Source organism: Ascidia mentula, chromosome 1, assembly GCF_947561715.1.
Source record: "Ascidia mentula chromosome 1, kaAscMent1.1, whole genome shotgun sequence".
NCBI lineage: Eukaryota > Metazoa > Chordata > Ascidiacea > Phlebobranchia > Ascidiidae > Ascidia > Ascidia mentula.
Window position 1 is genome coordinate 10800155 of NC_138566.1, and position 25237 is coordinate 10825391.

Genomic DNA, 25237 nt, shown 5'->3' on the forward strand with positions numbered 1-25237 from the left:
AAATCAGTTGTGAAAACAAACATTTTAATCAACAAGGTCTCCAATATTTTCAAAACAATATCTATATGCTCACGGCGCGGCAAGCGCCAAAAATACGCGAATGCTGGGATTCACACAGCGTGACCGCTGTCAAAAACCCATTTCGTTAGGATATACTTTATAGGTGTTCAAAGAACGCAATGGCAATGTAGATTCTCGCCGCCATTTTTGGTTACGGGTGTTGGCCTTAACTACGTAATAATGCGTACGTATATCACTGCCTTTGTGCGCCATTACAGTGCCATTGTCTTGGTCTGATGGCGGGCTTTCATTTCGTTAGTTGAGTTGTTGTGTTTGGTTGTGCTGCATGTGCTTTGTTTAATGTTCTGTTTTTGTAGATTATTTTTGAATAGGGAGGCGGTTAACATAATTAACGCTCATTATTTGAATGCACAAAGAAGTTAAGGCTTGCCTTACGTCACAGATCGGTAAGTTTGCTGGCTAGTTGTGTGGCGCTGTGTTGTAAGTCGTGACATGTACAAATCTTGTGTTACAGAAAACCGCGTTATTTTGCGTGACGCGCGTCTTTTGATTTGACAATAAACAACGAGCACTGGCAGTTTGACAAGTGTTGCCCGAGGGTCCGGCGTAACATCGTATTCGAACCTTCCTTGACGGTGAGTCTTTTGTCAACTCGACATTTGCGAACTCTTTGGTCGTTCGGTGGATGAAAACATGGATCCTGCCGAGGACAAACCGAACCCTGACGATAGAGTGAATCAATGGGTGGAAATCATGGATGCAAACATCCGAGGCCGTTCACTGTAGTACGTCGGCTCCAGTATTAATGGGCCCGAGTTCGTATCACCGAACATCTGGACCCAGCAGCATTGCTTCAACAACGAGCTCTCTTCGCATGCTTAGATTTAAAGAGAGCAAAGTGAAGCTGCAGCTCGCTTAAGTCGAGGCTCGACAAGAGCGAGGGCGTAGAGATGAAGAAGAAGCGAGAAAAAAAGCTAGAACGAGAGCTCGAGGAAAGAGAATTACGTGCGAAGAGAGAGCTGGAAGAAAAAAAATCCGCACTCGAGCGCGAACTAGCCGAGAGGGAATCCAACCGAAAACTTGAACTTGCTTAGGTCGAATTCGAGGCTTGGGAAGAAGCATCCAATGATAGGAGATCATGTCCTGGGATTCAACACCCTGGCTTTTCTGGATCTCCGGCGCCTCTTATAGACAGTTCTGGAACTAGCAAACCAGAGGGAGTCGTAAAAGCACAGCCGACCACCAACCCTCAGGTGGATTGCGGTGATCTTCGATGGCCTACAGCCGGGCAACCATGGAAACCGAGCCAATATCATGAACCTGCACGAGCTGGACCATCACCATACAACGGACTACCCAACTTGACAGATGAACGACCTGTTCAACGTAACTGACGTGGTCAACCGGAGGTTGGTGAGCGATTTCTTCCAAAACCTCTTGTCGAGAAATTTGACGGGGATCCTATGGATTATTGAGGTTTTGTTAATCGTTACCAACTTCATAAAGCGGACAGGGTCGGTTCGTACGGCCTAAAACTCATTTATTTGTTGCAACACTGAACCGATGCCTGGGATCGCAACACATGGTTCGCGATTGCGGAAGTGCAACGCATTGCGGCAAGGACGGATGTCGTAGCATCAATCTCCACGCGGTACTTCTCAACTCGAAGTGGACTGAAAAGTCTCAAATGGAAGAGAAACCAAACGTTACACAGTATGAGCGCCGACTGTACGTACTCCTCGTCGGTGCCGGAAATGTTAAAACGTGCTCCCGCTTATCTCTATATTGTACCCGTACGCGTCAGTAACGGGAAATGCGAAGTTGAAACGTATATGCTCTACTCCAGGGGTTCCCTATCGGGGGTGCTCGTACCTCTTGGGGGTACGAGATTGAACATCAAGGGGTACGAAGATGGCCGGGCGGGGACATGTCCAAGACGCCGACAGCCCATCGGAACGAAAGTACATTTATTCGGAGCGCGATCGTCACCGAGCTGTGCAACGTTTTGTTTGCGTCAAACCGCCAAAGAGCACGGGAAGTTCTTTGATCCGCGAGTGGCAAGTGTCGTCCGAAACAACTTCTACCCGCGGATGACACGGCCGGGATAAGATTGATCGAGGACCTGCGAAACCTGTTGACAGCGGGTGGTTTTAAATTGACAAAATGGATATCAACAAAGCAGTAGTGGAATCGGTGCCACACGAAGAAAGGGCTAAAGCTGTACAGGACGTCACGCTTCTTGGTCAAGTGCAGGAAAGAGTCTTCGGGATCGGTTGGAACGTTGCTAACGATGATATCAGGTTTAATGCCGATTTGCCTGACAAACCTCTGTCCCGCCGCGGAATGCTTGCCATAACAAATTCACTGTTCGACCCACTAGGGTTTGTTGCCCCGGTGGTTGTACTTAAAGCTCGACTGGTTTACCGAGATCTGTGCCAACAGAAGCTCGATTGGGACGAGGAAGTCCATTGAACAATTCGCTCGCGTTGGAAAAGGTGGAGCGACAGCTTGGTTCGACTCCACGACATGAAGATCCCCGTTCGTTGCAACGTGTTTTGGACGGATTCCTCAATCCTCCTGCAGTCATTGAACGCCGACAGCAAATGTTTTGGGAACGGATGATACGCTCCGTTTGAAGAATTTTGGCGATACTCCTCCCCAAGAAGCCTTTGGATGACAGTATTCTCCATACGCTGTTACTGGAGGCCGAAAACATCGTGAATTCGAGGCCACTGACCGACGTTCCACTGGAAGCTGAAGAGGGTCTGCCCCTCACCCCGAATCATTTGCTGAAGATCAATCCGAGCGTTGGACTGCCACCTACCGTGACAGCGCCAACCGACTGTTACATTCGCCGCCGTTATAGGGCTGTACAATTTCTAGCCGACGAGTTTTGGCGTCGCTGGGTGCGAGAATACCCACGTTCAATCATGTCGAGGCAAAAGTGGCATGACAAAAGGAAAACCTTTCTATAAACGACATCGTTCTAGTGATGAATCACAACACTCCCCGGGAGCAATGGCCTCTGGGTCGAGTTCGAAGCTTGTTTCATGAAAAGCACGAAGTTGTCAGGAGTGTGGAGGTGACTACGATGGCTGGGGTTGTACGACGACCAATGCCAAACTTTGCGTGATTATGCGCGCAGACGGAGATGAACACGACGGAGAAGGACTCTAAAGAAATGTACGCCTCGCTGGAATCTTTTGTGAATGTAAAAAATTGGATTCGCATTTTATGATGCTCCTTCCATTTTGCCGGAGGAGGATGTAGATTCTCGCCGCCATTTTTGGTTATGGGTGTTGGCCTTAACTACGTAATAATGCGTACGTACGTCACTGCCTTTGTGTGTCATTACAGTGCCGTTGTCTTGGTCTGATGGCGGGCTTTCTTTTCGTTAGTTGAGTTGTTGTGTTTGGTTGTGCTGCATGTGCTTTGTTTAATCTTCTGTTTTTGTAGATTATTTTTGAGTAGGGAGCGGTTAACATAATTAACGCTCATTATTTGAATGCACAAAGAAGTCAAGGCTTGCCTTACGTCACAGTTCGGTAAGTTTGCTGGCTAGTTGTGTGGCGCTGTGTTGTAAGTCGTGACATGTACAAATCTTGTGTTGCAGAAAACCGCGTTATTTTGCGTGACGCGCGTCTTTTGACTTTGACAATAAACTGTACGAGCACTGGCAGTTGGGCAAGCGTTGCCCGAGGTTGCGGCGTTAACAGGCAATGTGATCTACATGTTCTAAGCCTACTCTACGTCAATTTTTTAAAAAATTCTATGGCCCGGAACATTTTCAAGTTGGTCCTTGTATGCAGCGCCGCAAGACCTTGTTGATTGTCATATCGCAACCAAATGGGTTTGACGGTGGTCACGCTGTGTAAATTCCAGCATGTGCGTTGTTCGTCAAAGCGTAGACAGCGAGCAATTGCGGCGCTGCACACAAGGACCAACTTGAAAATGTTCCGATCCAAATAATTTTTTTGCCGCGCCGTGAGTATAGATATTGTTTTAAAAATATTGGAGACCTTGTTGATTGAAATGTTTATTTGTACAACTGATTTTTGTAATGAGTTAATGCATAATTTGTGTGAACACAATCGTTTGAAGTCGTGTTCATTGATGTGTGAAACAGTTTCTGTCTTTACCAACATCCATATCGCCGAAATGACAGTGGTTTGTTACGGTTAAACAAACATCACTGTGAAGCAGATAAAAAAACGCGATATGGCAGACAAGCTCGGTGGGGGATTGACGAAATCGTTCATTTCAGGAACTTCGCTTTGCTGTTCTCGAAACTCGCGTCGCTGAAATTCTAAGCAATAAAAACGTTTCCGCGTAACTTTACGTCCGAGAGTTTGTAAATATGTTCGGCTTTTGACTGAGAATGCTGCCTTTTGTCGTTTGTTAATTGATTACTATTAGATTGGTCATATTGTGCATTGGAATAACCGCGCAACAAACCACAAAGTGACTGAAATTTGGATAGTTTGAATACTTTCTAGCTTTTGTATGGACAGATAAATGTGCTGTCAAAGGATAAAGTTTTGTACCGCTCAGAAGTCCTGCATCGAATATCCTTTCCAACATAAAAGCAAGTTTAATCCAAAGTGAAATATAGGACAACGTGTGGGCGCTCCTATACAGAAACTCGCCAGATACCTGAGTACACAAAGGCTGTACGATGTGACGCAATTGCCGTAGGCCTAAGTGGAAACGAAAAAGTGATTTTGTAAATGCTTAAGGCAAAGGTTTTTCCGAAGATCTACGTGTTTCCTTTAAAAGTGGGTGGCACTTGCATTGAAAATTTTCTTCGTTTGGGTTCCATGTTTGCCAGAAATAAAGGTTTATCTTTCATAGCCTGTTACCTATAGCATGTTAACAATTTCGAGGAAGTGTGTGTGTCGGTATTATTCGAATAACAAATGAGGTTATTGGTTAAATAACAATACTAGCAATGTGTGCAAAAGTGCCACCGGCAGTGCTCAGTGAGGTTTACTAGCGGGGGGGTTAAAGTGCATATGACACGTAAAAATTAAACATGGTAATAATCAAACTAAGAGATGTTCATAACTTTAGAACATTTCTGGCGAATAAAGTAGCTTGATACGACGACTGGTTTCTGAGATACAGCTGATCAAAGTCGCACTTTTACCGCTGCGAACGAAATCGTGCGAAAGCGAGATATTGTTGCATGACGTCATAGAAGGCGTTTCTGTCGTGCGCGAGTGCTGGCAGCAAGCCTTATGCGTAGGAATGGAAGACATTGCAAAACTGGTTTAAGCATATTATTGCAATAAACAGGGGACAAAAAGTGAACAAGTGCAATAAACGGATTTTGATGTTAATTTAAGCTGAAGACAGACGGCCGCTGTTCGACCCATTATGTCTTATTTAGTTGTGTAATAATAAAACAGTTACTGGGACAGGATGTTCTTGTTGTTACAGCGTTTATGATCGCTAACGTGATACATGAACTTTTGAAAACACGACAGAGACAAACCGTTAGTTTAGCATTGTCGTTTTGTCCACTCACAGTAATGTCATGTGGTCTTCCTTTAATTAGGAACAAATAACCCTTTGATTCGTGACGTCACAATGAAAAATTGTGTCTAACTCATTGGTCATAACAGAACAATTCCCCCAACAATGTTAAAAAGTAGCCTACAATAATTGTAGCGTACATGTGAACATGCCCTGAGATTTATCTGTAATATTCTCTTGTTCTACGTACTAAGTATATACCTCGGAATTTGTAAAATATGTTTTGTATTGCTGAAAAGAGTTTTTATTGAGCTTTGTAACGGTGACAGTTGCTTTTCCTATTGACATGTGGAAAGTTGAGACAATTTACAATTCATAAGTTTTATTTATATTAGCATCAATCCAAGTGATTAAATAGTGGAAATTTGACAGTGACTTTTTTGGAAGTTTCCGAAATTGACAATACATTGTGATGTTTCGTGTGTAGTGTAGTTTTCTGAAATAGAACACGCATCTATACGTGCGTTTAAAGTTTTGTCGTCTTAAAAAAGGTTTGTGGAACATATGTTTAAATAGAGATCAGTTAGGTTTCAAAAGTTAATCCCGGAACATTAGCATTAACATGAATTACGCCACCAACTACACAAATATTATATTTAAGCTTAATTTGTCAATAAAAACATAATAACCATTCTTTTGCATTTCAAACAATTTACTTCAAATGTTTGTCGTATTCATAAAAGGAATATTTTGCAGTTTTCGTTTAAATTTATCGACAGACATTTGTTATTTAAAAAGGAATGTTTCACCGTTACCTTTTGGCTAAAAGAGCGTTCCATTTGTGGTCAGTAAAATGTATGACGTAATTCCTTGTTTCAGGACACTTGACGTAAAATTCTATTCTCTCTGCTGCAGTCCAAAGGGGGTAAGTTTTGGGGGATTTACCTTTGTTATTTTCTAGAACGTGATTACGTGACGTCTTGCACGATGTTGCCCAATTTGACCCCACTTATATAACAGTTCCGCATTAAGAGTTGCGACAAGTTTCTGTGTTCTTTAAGGCATTTGTATGATTCTTATGTGTCAACGTGGACTTTAGGGCACCATGTCTAGCGAGCTATGTAAAGTTGGCATAAATCTTTCCTTGAAAGTTGTTAATAATTTACCAGCATGCTTGGGCAAACAAAGTTGGCCAAACTTTGCCAATGTTTTTCCGACCAGTAAGCAAGTTAACTTTGTCACAACTAGTACATGCAACACAGGTATGAAGCCAAAGATTTGTGTTGTTGGGGGAGGAGTTATTGGATTGTCAAGTGCTTATAAAATCTTGCAAGATACTCCCAATGCATCTGTGAGTACTTTTCCACAGAAAATTATCAATCTAACATCCAGTTGTTTGTATAGCTAAAGTAATGGCTGCCTATCACACTTTATTTAATTTTAGTGTTATTTTAAGGTCTAGGTCTAATTGATTTTAATAAGCCTACACTAAAACAACTATTATTATTGTGCAGGTAACTGTCTTTTCGGAAAAGTTTTCACCGAATACAACTGCAGACATATCTGCTGGATTTATATTTCCATATGCCTGTGGTGGAGATCAAAAATTGCTTGGTCATTGGTTTAAACTGACATTAGATCGACTTTGTCAACTTTTTAAGAGGGATGATGCATTTGAAATCGGTTAGTGAAAAAAATTACACTTATTCATTTTTCTAATTTGCCAAACAAAAGGGTTTTTAAAATATTTATCAAATATTTTACCAATTTGTCTTTATTTGTTTGTGTGATGCAGGAATTGCCCCACTCCCAGGTTATTTGGTGGAGGCAGAAATTCCTGAATCAGTTCCAGACAACTTTCCTGATTTTAGACTTGTGAGTGAACAAGAAAAAGACTTATATGTGCACCGCAATGAGGTTACGCATCATTTGACCACCTACACTTGCGAGTGTTCCAAGTACCTGCCTTGGTTAATGAAACAAATAGAAGATCTTGGTAAGTTTGGAGATATTGATTGGTACGTAGCTGTTATTATTGAGGATGCCAACTTTTTCCAAGGTGGAAGTTTAATCCAGAAGCGGATAAACAGCTTTGATGATGTTTCTGAATTTGACATTGTGGTGAACTGCACAGGCATTGAGGCAAATAAATTAATTTCCAATGATGACATGATTCCTGATCGTGGACAGGTACCTTTAGTCTCTTAAGTGGTAACCAGACCTTGGATTAGCTCCCTTTTTTGACAGATCATACTTGTCAAGGCTCCTTGGGTAAAAAACTTTCTACTGTATGGAGATGACACATACATTTTACCCCGTCTCACAGATGTTGTGCTTGGGGGCACTCATCAAATGGGTAAGATGGTGATTGTAATAGTGTCATGTGTTGTTGAGTAACCACAGAGTGACTTATATCTTATGACACACCTGTCGCTTGTTGTCAGGCAACTACAGCTTGGAAGTAGATGAGTTTGACAGAAAAGATATCTTTGCAAGATGTTGTAAACTGATGCCCAGTCTAAAGTATAGTGAAGTGATAGGGTCCGAGGTTGGTCTTCGCCCAAGGCGTTCAAGTGTCAGGTAAGTGGTGTCAACTAATACTGTTTTGTAAGGTGTTTTTGTCGCTTTCACCATCCATCTTTTTCCAATGCAGACTTGAACTTGTCAAAACAAATATCGGAAATAAATCTGTGGCAATAGTTCACAATTACGGCCATGGGGGTTCTGGTGTCACTATACATTGGGGTTGTGCCATTCAAACAAGTGACCTTGTGAAAGATTACCTTGCTAAAGATTTCTCACCAAAGTTGTAGTTGCAATTTACTTCGCGTGTTCTAAAAAGCCTTCAATCAATGTGTTTAACCAAACGTTAATCTGTGCAATAGTTTTTGCCATATTTGTGCAAAGGCAAGTGTGAAAGAATAACTATTAATAGAAAACCAAAAGTGTCTCCCAAATTGTTTTCTAAAACTGTAGATTGTTTGTCATTTTAACGTGTCTGTAATGGGTAAAGGAGATCCAAACAGTTATAATATTGTTCCCCGTTTTGAAATGTTTCAGATATATCGATGTTACCTTGTGTTGCAAAAAAAGCAATAAAGCTTCTACTGCATTTTTTTATGAAATTTGTTGACATATTTTCAGTAACATTTGCTCATGCCATAGTATGTTTGTAAATTTGCCTAGCTTTAATTAAAAATGTTTCTATCCTTTGTGTTTGCTTCTAGATTTTAATTTTTTTTAAAGCAGCAATTGATGTAGAGTTTTATTCGTTAATCTTTAATGAGCAAATTTTTTGTACATGTCATATGGACCTTTCAGTATTTTCTGCATTTGTTATAACAACATAATTGCTACAAATAGAAAGTTTGGAACAATTTACGATTTCAGGATAATGTATTGTGTGTTTTCTTTCGTGCCTAATAATTATTGCATCACATTCATGGCTGAAATCGAATCTTTTCTTTGTGTGTGGCACACATCGACAGGTATTAGCACCAATCACAATGATTCATGCCAAAAGCATCAACGTTGTCATCTTGTTCAGTTTCAAGTTGTAAATTCAGCTGTTCAAGACAAGCACTAGAACCACAATTGCTTGATGGTCCTAACACACAAAAGTCTATCACACTCGTCAAGCTCCGGACAGGCAAACATTTTTTTTACAGAATTTTAATCATTTTGGCAGGGGTTCTTAACTACCAAAGAGATGCTAGTCGACAAAACTTCAAACGCACATATCTCTGCCGTTACCAATGATGAGAGCTGTTTGGTAAAGTTGGGTGCATAAATACTTTGATACGCTTATATCAGGGGATTGCAAGTACTGCATGGTTGGTGATTTCAAAGGGGATGTCGACAAGGAAAATTGATAAGAATCACTGCTTTATTCTTCTCATGTTTGACGAGTATTAACCATACTCTTATGCGGCCTTTAAAACTCTTCTCACGGACCAAACACATTTCGGCCATAAAACCGTGAAGGAACAAAAGATTAAATGATACAAACAATGTTTTTGTCACAGAAAAACACCACACTTTTTGCAATTAATAATTACTGAACATGCGTTTTACACAAGAAAATACGGCCACAACGGGCGCTTATCAAGTTTTTTTGACCTGCGTGTTTTAGCGGCCAACAATCCAGTTTTATGGAGTCACTACAAAACAACCCGTGGTACAAAGCCACCAATCAACGTTATATGCACACTAGCTCACAGGCTATGCAGGCCAACACTGTAACCACTAGACGGTTTTTGGTGTTGTAAGGGTTTAGCCTACCTACTTCACCAACAAACGGTTGAATATTGAATAATAAAAAAGCGGTTGAATCCGAATAAACAGTTTATTATCAGAATAACTTTATTTTCAGAATAGCTTGTAGAGTCTCAGTAATAATAGTAGTGTCATGTCACCGAATAGAAGATCAAAGAAAGAACGATGATTCCGAATAGAGTAGTGTCGAGCCGAATGCAAAGAGTCGCGTGCCGTCATACATCACTTGGGTTAATATAATACAAGAACAAAGGTGTGGTGTGACATAAGCATAGGAGATCATTTTATGTGGTAAACAGGATGTTGTATGGATCACTTTACTCGAAATCATTCGATGGATAAATCATTTGGGTCACATTATGGGATTATGTTTATAATTTTTGTATTTGCTTTTGCAGAGCTTGTAATTGCTTTTGCAATGCTGGAAACGAAATGAATTTTTCTCTGAGGTAGGTCCTAATACAAATATGTCCTAATACAAATACTGGTTTCTGTGACGTATGTTACAGTGGTCCGTGGCTGGATTATACTTATATTAGGACCAGGAATTTGTACTTTCTGCCTGAACTGATGACTTACAGACCGTTATTGCCCGCGGCATGGTGGTTGGGAAGTTGGCGACCCCTGCCTGATTAACCCAATTCTAGTCTACCACCAACCTAATCTAAACTGTAATCCTGTCACAACAGAAAAAAACGTTGGACAACGCTGGAAACAAAACCCCGACAACCTGAAAACAAAATTAAGGACAAGTTAATTTACTCGAAGTTTTACGTGTCAATAAATTTTATCGGTATTGTTTAATTTCACATCGCTTCAGTTGTAAGGTTGAAACTGTGTTAAAATAGTTGCTACAACTTGAAGCGCCGCACCAAAATGCAAAACGGCATTTATTGCTATCGAACACAGTGCAGCAGGTGTAATGTCGCAAGCCAATGTGTGCTCTTTACTTAAATACATGACATTGTAAAGTTGGTTACATGGTGTTTGGTGATGAATTGGGTCACGCAAAATGCTCCTTTTGGGACTGACAACACACCAGTTTTGGAGGTTAAGATAGTGGGCGGAAAACGTGTGGAAGTGTTGGCTGACAGTGATAATGATCCCAATGCAGGGTGGGTGCACGCAGTAAAAATAGTTGTGTTTGCATCTTTTCTTTGTGACATGTATTTACATTTGTAACTACTGAGAAGCATCTATATATGCTGCTATGCCTTCAAGTATTGTATTTTACGTATATACACAAAGTGTCATGCAATGCCCAGCTTATAGGCGCAACTTTTTTTCGTAATTATGTACTCATTAACAAAAACTTATTCCAATCTGTTTTACATGTGATTTGATTCACAAAAAAACATTTATCGCTTGCTAGAACCCGCACGACCACTTATTGCTATTATAGTTAGTGTGAACAGTACAACGCACAGCGGTCAGGTTGCCAATGTAAAGTTTGCACAAACATGAAAATACTCAACATACAAAAGTAAACGAAATACACAATAGAATACTGAAGCTATGTTACACATGACAAGATTTTGTGTGCACAAGTGCAAATACGAATTCTAAATGCAATCACGAAAGCCAGGCACTTTTCCATAAATAAATTTGTAGAAACACTGCTGTTGACATCAGGCAGGTTAGGAAGTCAGGATTTTAGTCAAAGTCCTAAATATTCAAGTTGTTTCCAATCCAATGGATAAAAAGTGATTCAGAAATATTGGAAAGTTGTATTTCTAGTTTATTGGAAATGTAGACTTGATCTAATTTACACTTTTAAAAACGAAAGTCTAAAACTTTAGTTTCAGTATTGTAATTTCTAACAATTGTTTGATTTTATTAACTGTTCCTATTCTAAACATGCTTTGTCTGTCAGATTTCAACACAAAGAGACTATTTCCCCACCCAGAGGACCACATGGGACACCATCAATGCTTACACAGCCCATGTTTAGAAGTTATGCTTTTTCAGACCAGCAGCATGGTTTCAATACAGCCAAGCAGCACCAAATTGCAAGAGAGGTTGCCAACAGCACTACTTTCTAATAAAAACAACTCCTATGTTAAAGAAATTGTTATAATAACAGTTTTACTGTTATCCGTGTTTGTTGCAAATAGAAAACTTCTTGCTAAAATAATCAGGAATGGACCAAATGTAACAAGTTTTGGTGTCAGACTTTTTTGCAAATTTTGCCACATTATTTTAAGTCAAATATAGAAGTAGAATTATAACGAATATTTTTTATTACTGTTATTATGAGAATCATTAAATTATTGACTAATATTTCAGGTGACTTCATACACATCTCCCAATGGTGATCGCAGCAGATCTTTCCGACATGGTGCACCACTTCTCAATAAACACCCTGTGTTACCACCGATTGGAGCATCCCAACCTCCTGGTATGTTTGTTTTGTGGTTCACATTTTGCCATGTTATATTCAAGCATACGCATGTGTTTTTTAGGAAATACAGCAGCACATCCAGATGAGTTTTTCAAACAGGATTTTTACCCAAATTCACAGCATATTGATAATCAACATAATGATGATGTTTCTTTAGATGCACTTGTTGCGCATCAGCTAAATGGATTTAGACATGATAAGCTAAAGTATGTTTGTTCATTTGTGTGCAGCACTTTAAAAGTATTTTTGAACCATTTAACTATTATCTGTACATTACTGCAACATTTTATTATCTGAAAGTATTTTATTGTTTTATGCTTAACCTTTATTTGTAGAGACATGTACATTGAGTTGACTGGATTTGATCGACACCTCACGGGTTCAGTTAATGAGGCCCAGCTTAATTTGGTTGCTATGAGATATGACCTTCCAATTAAAATGTCCACACTTAAAATGCTTTTGCACAAATTTAGAGGTACTGGAACTGTCTGTCACCCTTTCATAGTGAAATTTTGCAATTAAAATGTCATTTTGCTGTTCAGACAGGAATGAAAGCAGATCAGTCAAGTACGAAAAACTGCTTCAGTTTTTGTCTCAGTGCTTGTCATCGTCACCACAAAAACTTAAAGCTACAGAGTAAGTAAATGTTAATTCTTAGCTAATTGTAGTCGTGTAATGTGGTATGATGCATACTTTAGCCATAATCATCAATAGATACTTTAAGTGGTTTGTGGAGCCATAAACTGAATAGGCAAAAGCATTGTGAATGGTGCTTATGTCTTAAATTGTATACAATTAGGTTTAGCAATGGCATCGCCAACTCAACTCATCATTTATTAATGTCACAAAAATTTGGGTTTAAATATGTCCACTGCATTCATACAAAATAATGGCAATTATGACATGGTTCATGCGGGTTTGTAACAATGTGGCAGTAAATAGTTTGTGTAATGTTTTTGTGCCAAGAAATATTGTGGTAACGCACACAAAGCAAAAATCACTTGTTTTAATACAGCATCAGCCTTGCATAATATAGGAAAATATATTTTGCCCTATGGGCATCATCAATTTCGTACTCAAATAGAACCACCAAAAAGCGCAGTGATCCCCAGATCCCCCTCTGGAGTTGGTGGTTCAGATCCTCGTGTTCCACACTAGAAGTCATTTGTGAAACAAACACTTTTCATTGTGTAAACCTACCCACACACTATTTGTAACCAACGAAGCATTTTAAGTATCATTCTGTCACACAAAAATGTGGACTGTTACCAACGCCCACCAAAAGTTAACAAAGCACGCTAATTAGTAATTAAAAGCATGCCCACGTGTAGTGTTGCACCGTCTGTGGAACGCAAATCGAGCGTGAAAAAGAGCGCGACGCCCCTTCCAGCTCCTGGTAGCGAAAAGGATGAAAAGCTTCTGAGTCTGCTTCGTGTCCAACTTAGTGGTTCGGAAGAAATCAACGTTCGAGACCTGAACGCTGCGTTTACCACTGCAGACAGGTAGACCATTGTTCGTTGTCAAATGTTACAAATGTTATCGCACCGAAACAACTGCTAATTTATAAACGATCAGCCCAAAGCATATTCAGCTGACTTCGTTTGGATATTTTCACAATAGCTGGGAAAATTTTGCTGTAAATTCCCTTATTTTCGATCAAACTAGGTTTTAAAATTTGATAAAAATGTGTGAATGCTTTTACAGACTGGCGAACGGAGAGCTTCCCTCGTACACAGTTGAAAAAATCTGCGTTGAGCAACGACTTCCACTGACCAGTTCCGTTATCTTGAAGATGTTGCAATACACAGAAACGTCCCACGGAAATATAAAGTAAGCCTGGTTACAAAATTGTGGTGTTTCGCTTAAGTGCTTTCCTGTCTGTGAAAATTTTGCAATTTTGCACCTGGTAAAGAGTTTACAAACACTAAACATTTAAAATTAGAAGTAAAAAAAAACACCAGACTAAACTGTGCTGGTTTGCTAAAACTTTCCGAACAGTATTGTCAAGTGAACTATGCCATTGTGTTAAATGAGAAGGTACATTTAACGAATAATGTAAACTACTTTTAGGTACACTTATCCTTGACCAACCTCTAATTGAAAGATTTTCGTACAAACCCATTTAGATAGAAAACATACCAAGTAGCAAAAATCAGATACATAATATTAAAATTCGAGTTTTTTGTGGCTCCTTGTAGTGTAACAGTTCAATAATTACATGTCCCCACAATGAAAACTATCATAACTAAATAGTTAACTTATCAGCTAACCTATAGGAACTTTGTGCAGTAACCTTTTTAATGGTGATTGTCAGGAAGCTAGATGGCGCTATTGAGGCAAAACATTGTATTGTAGTTGGAGAGAGTTCGTTGATCTTCTGATGCGAGCCGATGAGCGAATCGAACACGGGGAAGTGAAGAAGCACGCCACTCCGACCCGAACACCTTCACAACGTATGGTGGAAAAGCATGAGAGCGGAATGTGGAAAAATGGTCAAACTGAGGCTTCTTTACCAAGTATGCTTTGGCCATTGATGTTTGATTTTTTTAATACTGCGTGGTGTGCTCTTACATCGAACACTGATGTAGTATTTAGAGTACAACGATTTAGTAATAAGTGATGACAAACGCGTATGAAACAATTTTTATTTCAATTCGGAGAAAAGTTGATTCAGCTTCATGTAAAACATTCGTTGGTTGAAGACCGGAAAACCTTTTTTCGAAAACACCTCTGTGTACGTGATTTACAGAAATCGAAAAAACGCAAGGGCACACTAACCCTCGCGTCATGTGGGTAAATAACTCGCCGGCGTGGCCGTGCCCACATGATTTACGCGTGTTTGGTGAGAACAAACAGCTTTACACAGTTGGTGGCGTGGTGCTAGCGTGGTGGCGTGGTGCCGGCATGGGGATGCGGCTACAATACCCACATGCTTACAACACCCCTACAAATTCCTCGGGTTATTCGGGGTTAAAACCTACTTGACAAACCCATCATGCTTGTTTTCCGCTAAAATTGTCACCCAAGCTTGTGTTTACATATGTAGCTAATTTGTACGACTATCGCCTTGTGTACCAAACAGCCACCGGAATGCTGTAAAAAACGGTTTCGCAAATAAAAGTTTTAAAAAACAGTTTTAAAAACAGTTTTGTACAAGTTGGATTGCACATACAATGACTTCATACATTTGCTGCGTCTTCATCAATGTTGGAACCCCAGCAAAACTCGAAAAAACGCTGTTTCGATTTGATGTGTCTCGCTTGCCACTGTTCTCTAAATGCGTTTTAACCGTTTCGTTTCAATTTATAAGACCAATTCCACTTACAAGCTGTTACTGTTGATTAGGCGATTAAACAGCAACTCTAATATGTGCTCAGAAAGGCAAAATAGGCGCATAAGCTTATAACTTTCAACAGAAAAGACAAGGCTAAGGTGGTGCACGCTTTTAACACAATCTTAGCTTTGACTTTTCTATTCAGAGGTAAAATAAAATTATGCTAAAATAAAATTATGCTTTGTCAAAAAAAGTGTATTATGTAGATTAGTTGCTCGTTATTAAAACGTTTTGCTTATGTTTAAAGATGGGGTCACAGGGAGGTCAACGGAAATTGACGGAAACTTTTCGAAAACCTATGAAGGGTTTCATTCGTCGCGTCACGGAGGTGAGGTAACCGCCTCTCCTACTTCGTCCAAGCAGAGCCGCAACATGTCTACAGGTAAACTGGCAACTCCTTTCAGGAATGTTAATTAAATAGATACGGAGTAGGATTAGCGTAACGGCTTGCTACCGAGTCTAATTGTTACGTAGGTAATAGTTAGCATTCTTTACCTTTCTGAAGGCTTGAATAAAAATGATTAAAAAATTTTAAACAAACCGTTTCAAAATGCGTAAAGTCGATTTTTAGTGTTACGTGATCACGCAGGTTGTATTTGGTATCACCATTGCACAATTTAATCCCCTAATAGTATTCAAGGGCAACCAAAGAGGCTGTTGTTAAAAATAAGTCATGTCACCCAGCAGTGCTTTTGCCATCAAACACAGGTTGGGATGAGCGTGAACCAAGACCTTTAGACGTCAAGGATCAACAAAAACTGATGGACGCAGAAGTCAGAAAAACTGAAACTTGGATTAGAAATTTTACCCGTCTCGCCCACGCCCTCCGTAACTACCACCCTTACAAAAATGGTGAGAAGAATATAATCAAAACATTGAAAATACTACTAAACCAGCGTGTTTTAAATTTTGGTTTGTATTTACTTGGGTCAATTCCTGCGTTTTTTATCCGCTCGGTGTTGCTATTGAGCTAATTTTATCCTTAACGGTGATAATACCTCGAGGCGTATGACCTTGCGTTGACGACAAAGAAACGTGAAACCATGCGAGCGCGCTGTTGTGTTGTGTTACCGTTCCAAATATGGATCATGCCAATAGAGGCCCTTCGCGATGGTACGCAGTCTGTCAACAAACACAACGGCATGTAGTAGATGTTTTGTTGTGCCTAAGAATGGCACGCCACGCTGTGTGTGCTGATTTGTTTGAACGTGGAAGCCTTGAAACTTACGGATACTTTGCAGATGCTCTGCCGCGCGGCGAAGTTGCGCGAATGGCGAATAACTACAACCTGATATACGGCCTCGGTTTCTCCAAACGTCACTTGAGCGAAGCCATCAGCCGGGCAGTGACGTCACACAGCAAAGATATCACCGATCAAACGGTATCTGTCGACAAACTGCTTGAACACCTCGCAGGCATGGCTGAGTGATTGACAGCCCGAAGGACGACCGACCCATATTGTCGATATGTTTGTCGTAGTATTAGAGCAAGCATAAAGTCGAGTAGTTGTTTGGTATTCTTCTGATCGACCTATTATCAGATACACATGACATGCAGTAACCGTGTTTGCATTTTTCTTTCTCTCAAAAGCGAACGCGCAAAAGCAAGATTTTACAGCTAGCGCGTTTTTTAGACTTGCAGCTTATTTTATGCGTGCGACAATCCTTTTAGGCTTCCAATCCTATAGTAGCGTTATCACTGTGTTATGTATAAGTTGCGTATCTCAATTGCCTCGCATTTCCGCTACCTGTACACAAATAATGTAATGTGCCTTACTTTATAGATAGCACTTGCGATAATAAACTTCTTGCAAACAACATTTCCTGTTATGGCAAAAATTACAGCTGGTCATTTTGTCCATTCGCCACCATTTGGCAACTGATTAGACTAAACAGCGTTGTGTACAGAATTTTGCAATTGTTGTACAACATTAACAGCATTCGAATTTACGGTCTGCAGAGATCGAAATCCACATTAATGATTTTTCAATCAATGTTAGATGAATGAACCCCAAAGTAGCAAACCTCTGAAGTACTCGGTTGGTGACTTAACTTCAACTTTTTTGATTAAAATTGCGGCAAAATTTTCGGTTACAAACGTTAACTGCATAAGCTTTAAAACCGATATTGCAGACCGTTTTTCCGCAAAACCTATAGGAAATTTAATATTTACCGAAAAAATCTTTTCGTATATTTCGTCTGTCAAACAGTTTTTTCAAAAAATTTCCAGGTGGGGCGTATATAGATTGGCAACAAAGCCATTGCGCATAAATTCCTTCTCATAAAGGTCTAGTGTGTTGTCATGGAATGTAAACATGGGACAACAAAGAATTTATGAAAACTTCCTCCTACTCGGTGGGGGAAGCACAATTGGATTTTTATCAAAGAAATGCAGCGTAATTCACCCTCCCACTGGACACACCGCTTTGGGGGCGTTGCCGGTTCTATTTTGGTTACAACACAATATTATTATTTTAGTTGCGGGGTAGTCCATACATCACATCCAACGATACAGGTACGCACAAAGCGTGTGGCGAAATCAATGCTGTCTACACCCCCCTAAGTTACTGTTCTCCCTTTCTTGGTTAAGCAGTTCATTTTTTTATTTAATCCCAACAGCCGTGATGGCGCGCATGATCGTCGTATTCATCAGGGTCAGACTGCGACTGTCTCCGATTTGAAGCAGATGAATAGCGGACCAAGCATTAATGAATTGCTTCGGACGACCAGCCATATGCCACGTTTCGATACAAACGGGATATCTCGACCTCGGCCGTCAGAATAAATCAATGGAAAGCTCCTGATCAATTAAAACTAAATCCTTCGCAGGTCGTTGCTTAGAAGAACTTTTTTATTTGCATTTGTTCGTGCGAGCCACGGGGTTTGAACAAAATCGAAACACAATTTTTTAACCCAATATAAATCGTGATGAAAGTCCAGTGCAAGACATTTTTTCCAACTGGCGTGCCGAACATTCAACGCCCACCATCCACCCTGGGCAAAGTCGACCCACATAAACGATTGGAAGAGGCAAAAATCGACTTTGCTCTCTTGGGCATGGGGGTGTGAGTGTAATATCAGCCCTACATAATGTGTTCACCCAAATGAAAACAAAAGCTCGATATCCTGCTACTCTCAGTGAGAGGTCGACTATTTTGAAACCTAATCCTTGTAACTTACATAACATCTCGTTATTTAGGCACAAGGTGAAGCTGGGTATTCCATTCTGCAACGTCAGCTCTCGAAATGAAAACAATGCCCTTTTAACCATGCGTGGGTGATTTATGGCTGCTACATGGGCTTCAGACAAAACAGACAACCTTATTCTTTTTCATCAGTTTTTTTTTGTCATACAGAAAACACGGTAATCACCATAAACGAAAAATCGCGATAACCAAAAGAAGTTTCACAGTGAACGAAACGCTAATATTGAACAATTTTGTGCCGCTGAACATTCCTCGTACACAGCACAGAGAATCAAATCAAAACGCAGAGTGGCGAAAGCACGACATTCTTGTTGATAAACGACGGTTTGCAATATTTGAAAGCGTCTTTCCTTCGTCAGTGGAGCGGCCATCTATTGCACAAATTTAGTTACAGGGGCCGGGTCAACATACATGTGTGTGAAATTGGTAATCACGTCATAGAAGGAGAGGCAGTCGGCGTGTTGTGTTTTTTTCGGTTTTCTATAAGGCACTTGTGCGAGAACAAGCCGAAATTGGAGAGCAAGTCGAAACGGATGTATGCACGTCCACCGGAAAACAGCGCATGAAAACTGTTGCTGATTCATTTCACAAAGCGCGGTTGCTTAGATACAAGAGAGGTAACGTCAAAGAAGAGTGTTACGTCACTGGTCGGTTAGGGTTCGGGCCAGCAGCAGCGAACACGTCAGGCGAAATACATACGCAGGGGAGAAACAACAGCAGGTATGGACGCACAGTGGTGGATAAACGGATGTTGTTTCGTACTTCACATCACACGCGGCACCAAATTGTCTCAGCGGGCGCGTGTTGTACAGAACGATTCTGTACGTGGCGACAATAAATAATTTTAGCAATATGAATATAAATATAAATAAAATAAATACTAAACTTTGTTTTTGTGGCGTTGAAAGAAACGAAATGGGACAAATGGTACCACTATGTGCAATGCAACTGTTTCGGCCTTGAGCGTGAAGCTCGGCCACCATCTCATCTGCACTCACTTGATGCTGAGACACTTTTATTTGGCGTGCATCTTTACTCCGAAACGGCGCGCTATGGCCTCCCGAAGGCCGGTATTTCAGCTCGCGTCTTGTCCTTGGCGTGCGCGTCAAAGCTCCTCTTAATCTGTTGTGTGTTCCGTCTTCGCCATGGGCGACGATACAAGCTCACTTGAAGGTTTTGAAGTGTCGGATTCGGAAGCAATTTCCGTTAATTTGGGGTTGACGATTGGCGGGTGAACAACGAGACCGTTACGCGGCGCTGGTTCTTTGTATTGGCGACGTATCAGTTCGAGCGGTGTGTCGGGGAGAACTTCTTTGGTTTTCGAGCGTCCTTTGCTGCTTCCAGCCATCGGTGTGTACATGTAACTGCAATGAGGACACGAATTTACAATGTTGGCCACGTGTGTTATATTTGTGTTCAAATTTCTGATTATTCTTTGTAAGGCGTTTCCTGTCATAAAATTTCGGTGTCTTTAAGTGTCCGAAACCGGATACACAAAAAAACGACAAAATTGAGAAATGTGCGAAAAACCCACCGGTGTTGCTCTGATGCGTCGAAGATTTTGATGCGCTTCAGTCTCACGTTCTCTCGGTGACAGTTGAAGAAGAGGTTCCAACAGGAAGGCTGCTCCCAGCGAAACGTAATGCTCTCGATGCGTCCGACGTCCTCCTCACTGTCTTGTGTAACCAGGAACCTTGTAGTTTGGCCGGCAACAACGTGGAAGGTGGTACCGCTGCAATTAGAAAACAACCTAAGTTACGCTGAAAATAGGGCCATTGCAGGTATTTTAGGCGCCATTGACGATGGTCCCAAGTCACGCGTCCGTTTGAAGTACATGAAGAAGGGGAATTTAAATCGTGATCATCCGGCAAACTTACTCGTTTAACGATATTTCCGAAGAACTTCCACGTTCGCCGTGCAACGTCAAAAACAGTTTTGCCTTGAAGCCGCTTGGCGAAGCATCCGTGTGATTCCACCAGTGAATTTGAACCTGGTAGTGTTTCACTAAAAAAAACACACACATGGTTACGAATTTGAGAACAAAAAATTGGTGTTGAATTAAAACAATTACCAACCTGTGAACGGGGCCTGCGCGCCTGTAACGAGATAATACTGAACTTGGTTTTTCTTTCCGCGAAGGGGTGTTGCCCAGTATCCCATCAGCCGACACCGGTTTCCGCCTTTGTATCGGCCACCGCGGCCCCTACATCTAAGACAGTTGCCACGCTGAAAACGCAAACAAAACTCCCATTAATTTTATTAAATACAATGAACTTGCGGATTTCTAAGATAAATACGCATTGTGTGAACAAACTACACTCAGTCGCCGCACTTACTTTGAATTTTTCGAAACTTTCACATTTGTATCCGTCCATTGTGTGTTGTGGGTCTACGGCGTTAATGCTGTCCTTGAACAACTTGGTGGCCCGCAAGTGATCGCACATTGTTGCGTCGGTGACAGCTGTAATAAAATAGCGTCGTAAAAAAGCCGATCATTAAACCACTTCGTGCATGATCCAAATGTTTGCTTCTATAACGGATTCAACCGTGGTATTTTAGGTTTATAAAGTAGATTCTGGTGTTGTTACCGAACAACAATGCATTGTATTGTTTTTGCATTGTACAAGTTTTTGTTGCTGACTACCAAACAAACAATTGCTGAACCACCAAACCCAATGCGTTTTGATCTTAAAAAAACTAAATCGCGTTTACTCTGAAACTTTTCCGTCGAAGGAGCGAAAAGCGGAAGGTCGCCCACGCGAAGGCAAAACATAGAATCCCCGCGGGCGTATGTTGTTTCACGTTTCGCGGCGCAAGTTCAGCTCGTGTCAAAATGCGGTGCTGACTGTTTATTCCAGGCAAGCCAAGATTTACCAGCGACAAGTAAACGGTTCGCAAGCAAGGCGCCGAAGGATTTTTATGCAAGTGTGCTTAACAGGTCGATACCTCGCGATTTTCACGCGTCACATCATCGACCTAAACATCTTGCGATGGTTCCCATACGTGACACACAATAACCCCGACAAAACGGCAGCCCGACGTGACGTGTTGCGGTTAATGCGCAGTATTTTCCGCTTGGTTGGCGGTGATCTCGAGTAACCCGCCGCCGTAAACTGCCTCAATCGGATGTTTGTGCTACGCTTAATACAGTGCAAGCTACCCATATGGCACAAAGTAACTACGCGCCACGCGCATAAAAAAAGTCGTCAATCCATTCGTTCAACGAACAAAGTCGCCGGTTGATTTTACTACACGTAACCAACTGGAACCGGCGAAAGCGATGAATCAATAGGTCACTCTAGGGCAATGTGACGCGGCATCCAATGCGCTTTTCCTATTGGCTAAAGGACATTCCTCAATGGCATAGTCGAGTGGACGAAACAATCGGACGATGGGCGTCGTCGCTACGCAACGTGTCATCACGGGGTGCCCATGACGGCAGAGTCACGTGCGACACAGATTCAGGGGTTACTGAATTCGCGGACGTTGTAGAGATTTTTATGTCCCAATGTACACACAGATTTCCGCGTCTTAAGAGAGAAACAACTTGTGCTCGACAAATGTTTGACATCTTATTGACGTCACTGAATGGAATACGCCCGATTGACTGGAAAAATTCAGTGCGGAAGTGTGACGAAGTGATGGCAAAAGCGACGCGATCCATATTTGTAAAAGAATTATTCGCCACAGATAAGCACGAAACACGTAATATCCGCCGGAATTCTTTACATCGCGGAAGCTCGTTGGACCACAACCGACTGACTGAAAGTCACTACTCTGACGCCGACGTGACAGAGAAGTGCATGTCATGTCACCATTAATTAGCACTGACAATGGAAGTGCACGTGCTGAAAATGCGCGTTCCAGCCGTATACTGCAATGTTTGTGCACTATGTATGTTTTGCACTCGAGTGGCCACTTGTAATATGTAGCTTGCACACACTTTACAACAGACCGATCAACGAAAGAAAAACTGAAACTTCTGCGCCTAAAACAACACAAGCAATTGCGATAACATACGCTTCATAATATGCCATGGCAGAGGAAGAATCGATATTTCTGCCTAAACTTAACAACCTAGGCTCCCTAAGCTCCTAGCATCCTGCCACGCCCCTCGCGCTTCGCGAATCACTTTCCCTCTGTGCGATGACGTGGGAATGCGTACTAGTGCCTTCCATGACGTCATATATAGGTCTAAGATTAGACGTGAATACTTGGCGGCAAGGTCACGCGTTAATTCCCACGTGACAACGTCCATACAGACTGACGGCGTCAAACTTACAATAGTTACCCGCTGAAAAATGGCGGACTGCGCTGTGGTTATTACCAATAAGATGGAAAACGAAAATACCTTTGATCCAGTGCTTTGAGCCATCATGACATCCAGTTTGGTCAGCACCTCCATTGGGGTAAAAGTCAACGTGCCCGAGGTTTCGGTTGATTCCATTAGCTGCAAAAGTTATTAATTGCATGATCCGATTTAATTGATAAAAAGGGCTCTAAAACAGAGACGACATTTCCGGTGAGCCACAGTTCAAAAGCGCCGAATCAACAGTCCCGTGACTAACTTCGTAGGGTTAATTGAACGGCGCAAACGCCCTACGCATATCATATTACACTGCCAACGTGTTCGCGCGTGGCCCACTGTGAGTACATACCATTATGGGCACGGCACAAAACGAAAACGGCTGAAAGGAACGCACCAAAGCGGAGATGCTAAATGTGTGGACATAAAAGAGCAACATTTGGGCAACATGCTAGTCTAGCAGCTAGAGTAATGAAACCGTGTCAGTAAATAGAAAAGATATATCGATTAGGTATAATACTGGTACTTACCCATGCCAAACAATGTGCTTGTGTCTGTGTGTATAACATCGACAAACTTCGCATCCGTCCTATCTAGTCGTACGGTGGAGTTGTCGTAGTTAAAACCGGGGTTGGCTGGGTCGAGACCGCTGATACGTCCCACCATCAGGCGTTTACCACTTTCCTGAACCTTTTTTCCAGCGAAACCGGCGACGTGGGCGCCAAGACTGAACCCAATCAAGTGAAAATCGTTGGCGTTCGCGTTTTGTTCCGCCTGTGCGACCAACATCATAGATTTAGTATTTATGACTTGGCGAAAATAACCGTCGAAGTACAACAATCCTTACCAGTAGAGTTTTGATGAGGTAGGCGACTTGGGCACCCACCACCCTCGTATTCGAAACGGCGTTGTCGTAAGCCACATGCGCCCCAACCACCCAGTTAACTTGTATCACGTTTACGTCCTCTTTGTACAGAATGGCTTCCGTCACTTCGGGAACCCATTTTGCAAGTCGTGCTTCGATAAACTAAAAGATAAATGAGTTTAGGCGACGCAATCGTCAAGCCATCATATTCATGTCTATAGCGTTTTCGCCAACTCACTGCATATCCGTGAATGATGATCTTGGTCGGTTTCGATGGGTCGAAATGCGAGTTAGTGAGATTTTTCCGTTCTGGTATAATTTCTTGGCCGTCTTTCGAATTATTGCGGGTGTACAGAAAGTATTTGGTTTGTATTTGCTCCGGTGACATAGGCAATGGCATTTTAGGCGAAAAAGGTGGTAGGACGCTGAAACATCCGAGGTGCTGGTAACACACAGTCTGCTTGTTCTCGATTCCAATCGAACGTTTGTGCTTCAGGCCTAAAATCAAAGAATTACGGGTTTATGTTTTTCAACTTTCGAGCAATCAGACAAATATAGGTACCTGAAGTTTTTTCTGTGTGGAATGCAATGGCCAGGTAAAAGAGCAGTAGTTTTACGCATGTCTTCCCTTGCGCCACTGAAGATGTGTCAAATTTAAATGAAGCTCCACTATGCATGTCCGATGCGTACGGATACTTTGAATAGTGAGCAAATGATGGTGTGTATTCTCTAAGCAAAAGTTAGGAAAACTGAACAACACAATGAAACTAGAATCTGAAACAAAAAATAGGCTACATTATATATGTTTCCATATTTTAAACATTAGGCATATTTTGTATTATCTGCGCTGCTCATTTACATTTTATATAGTAGGCAACATACAAAAATGTTTCGTACTAACTAATTTATCATTGACATTCAGTATGTAAGAAAGCTATAAACACGACATTTCATCTTTATCTAATAGTATTAAATAGTCCACCAAAAAAATACTATTTACTTCTTTCTAAACCCAGATCCTCTGCGTTTCACAGCCTGCCTGCAGACAATTGACAGTTGACATACCTATAAGTGCCTCATGCATACTACTCAAACGAAGTCAAAGCATGTCTGTACAGACTGTCCGACATCACAGCCTCTCAACCGGCTTTTACGCTCTGATGACCCCGTAGTACGTTCTTTCCAATTCACGACACGGGGTCAGGCGATGCATTGTCAGCCAATCAGAAGGCCGGAGAACAACTACGCCTGAGTTCGTAGTGGAATGATACGCTGTCCTTGCATTCTTGGTGTTTAAATGTGATATTTCTTGACTGACAGCAAGATAAACTATTAAAATCATGTATGTAATGTTT

At 41.3% G+C, this 25237-nt stretch overlaps 3 protein-coding genes across 5 annotated transcripts; 2 read left to right on the forward strand and 1 right to left on the reverse strand.

The window, feature by feature from the left end:
* Positions 1 to 5918: 5918 nt before the first annotated feature.
* On the forward strand, positions 5919 to 9021 carry LOC145894914 (D-aspartate oxidase-like). 3 transcript variants are annotated; one of them, XM_082983622.1, is made up of 9 exons: positions 5919 to 6047; positions 6376 to 6421; positions 6759 to 6847; positions 7011 to 7179; positions 7292 to 7492; positions 7556 to 7686; positions 7744 to 7852; positions 7941 to 8076; positions 8150 to 9021. In XM_082983622.1, the coding sequence occupies exons 3-9, from the start codon at positions 6761 to 6763 to the stop codon at positions 8307 to 8309; spliced, it is 993 nt and encodes a 330-aa protein (XP_082839748.1). In that variant the 5' UTR covers positions 5919 to 6047; positions 6376 to 6421; positions 6759 to 6760; the 3' UTR covers positions 8310 to 9021. The 3 variants fall into 3 exon arrangements, with proteins under 3 accessions (XP_082839748.1, XP_082839737.1, XP_082839726.1); XM_082983611.1 differs by lacking the exon at positions 5919 to 6047 and having other exon boundaries at positions 6252 to 6421; XM_082983600.1 differs by lacking the exons at positions 5919 to 6047; positions 6376 to 6421 and having other exon boundaries at positions 6488 to 6847.
* Positions 9022 to 10643: 1622 nt separating this feature from the next.
* Positions 10644 to 17297, forward strand: LOC145908168 (uncharacterized protein C1orf87-like). Its single transcript, XM_082995375.1, has 12 exons — positions 10644 to 10886; positions 11645 to 11789; positions 12058 to 12169; positions 12234 to 12378; positions 12508 to 12647; positions 12715 to 12808; positions 13504 to 13674; positions 13877 to 14002; positions 14528 to 14688; positions 15754 to 15888; positions 16215 to 16358; positions 16748 to 17297. The coding sequence occupies exons 1-12, from the start codon at positions 10765 to 10767 to the stop codon at positions 16933 to 16935; spliced, it is 1683 nt and encodes a 560-aa protein (XP_082851501.1). The 5' UTR covers positions 10644 to 10764; the 3' UTR covers positions 16936 to 17297.
* A 1538-nt stretch (positions 17298 to 18835) lies between these two features.
* On the reverse strand, positions 18836 to 24977 carry LOC145896065 (pancreatic lipase-related protein 2-like). The gene is made up of 11 exons (XM_082984894.1): positions 24883 to 24977; positions 24445 to 24656; positions 24121 to 24380; positions 23865 to 24044; positions 23548 to 23791; positions 23063 to 23161; positions 21048 to 21172; positions 20787 to 20937; positions 20589 to 20715; positions 20246 to 20443; positions 18836 to 20075 (listed from the first exon to the last, which is right to left on the reverse strand). The coding sequence occupies exons 2-11, from the start codon at positions 24557 to 24559 to the stop codon at positions 19829 to 19831; spliced, it is 1746 nt and encodes a 581-aa protein (XP_082841020.1). The 5' UTR covers positions 24560 to 24656; positions 24883 to 24977; the 3' UTR covers positions 18836 to 19828.
* Positions 24978 to 25237: the final 260 nt, after the last annotated feature.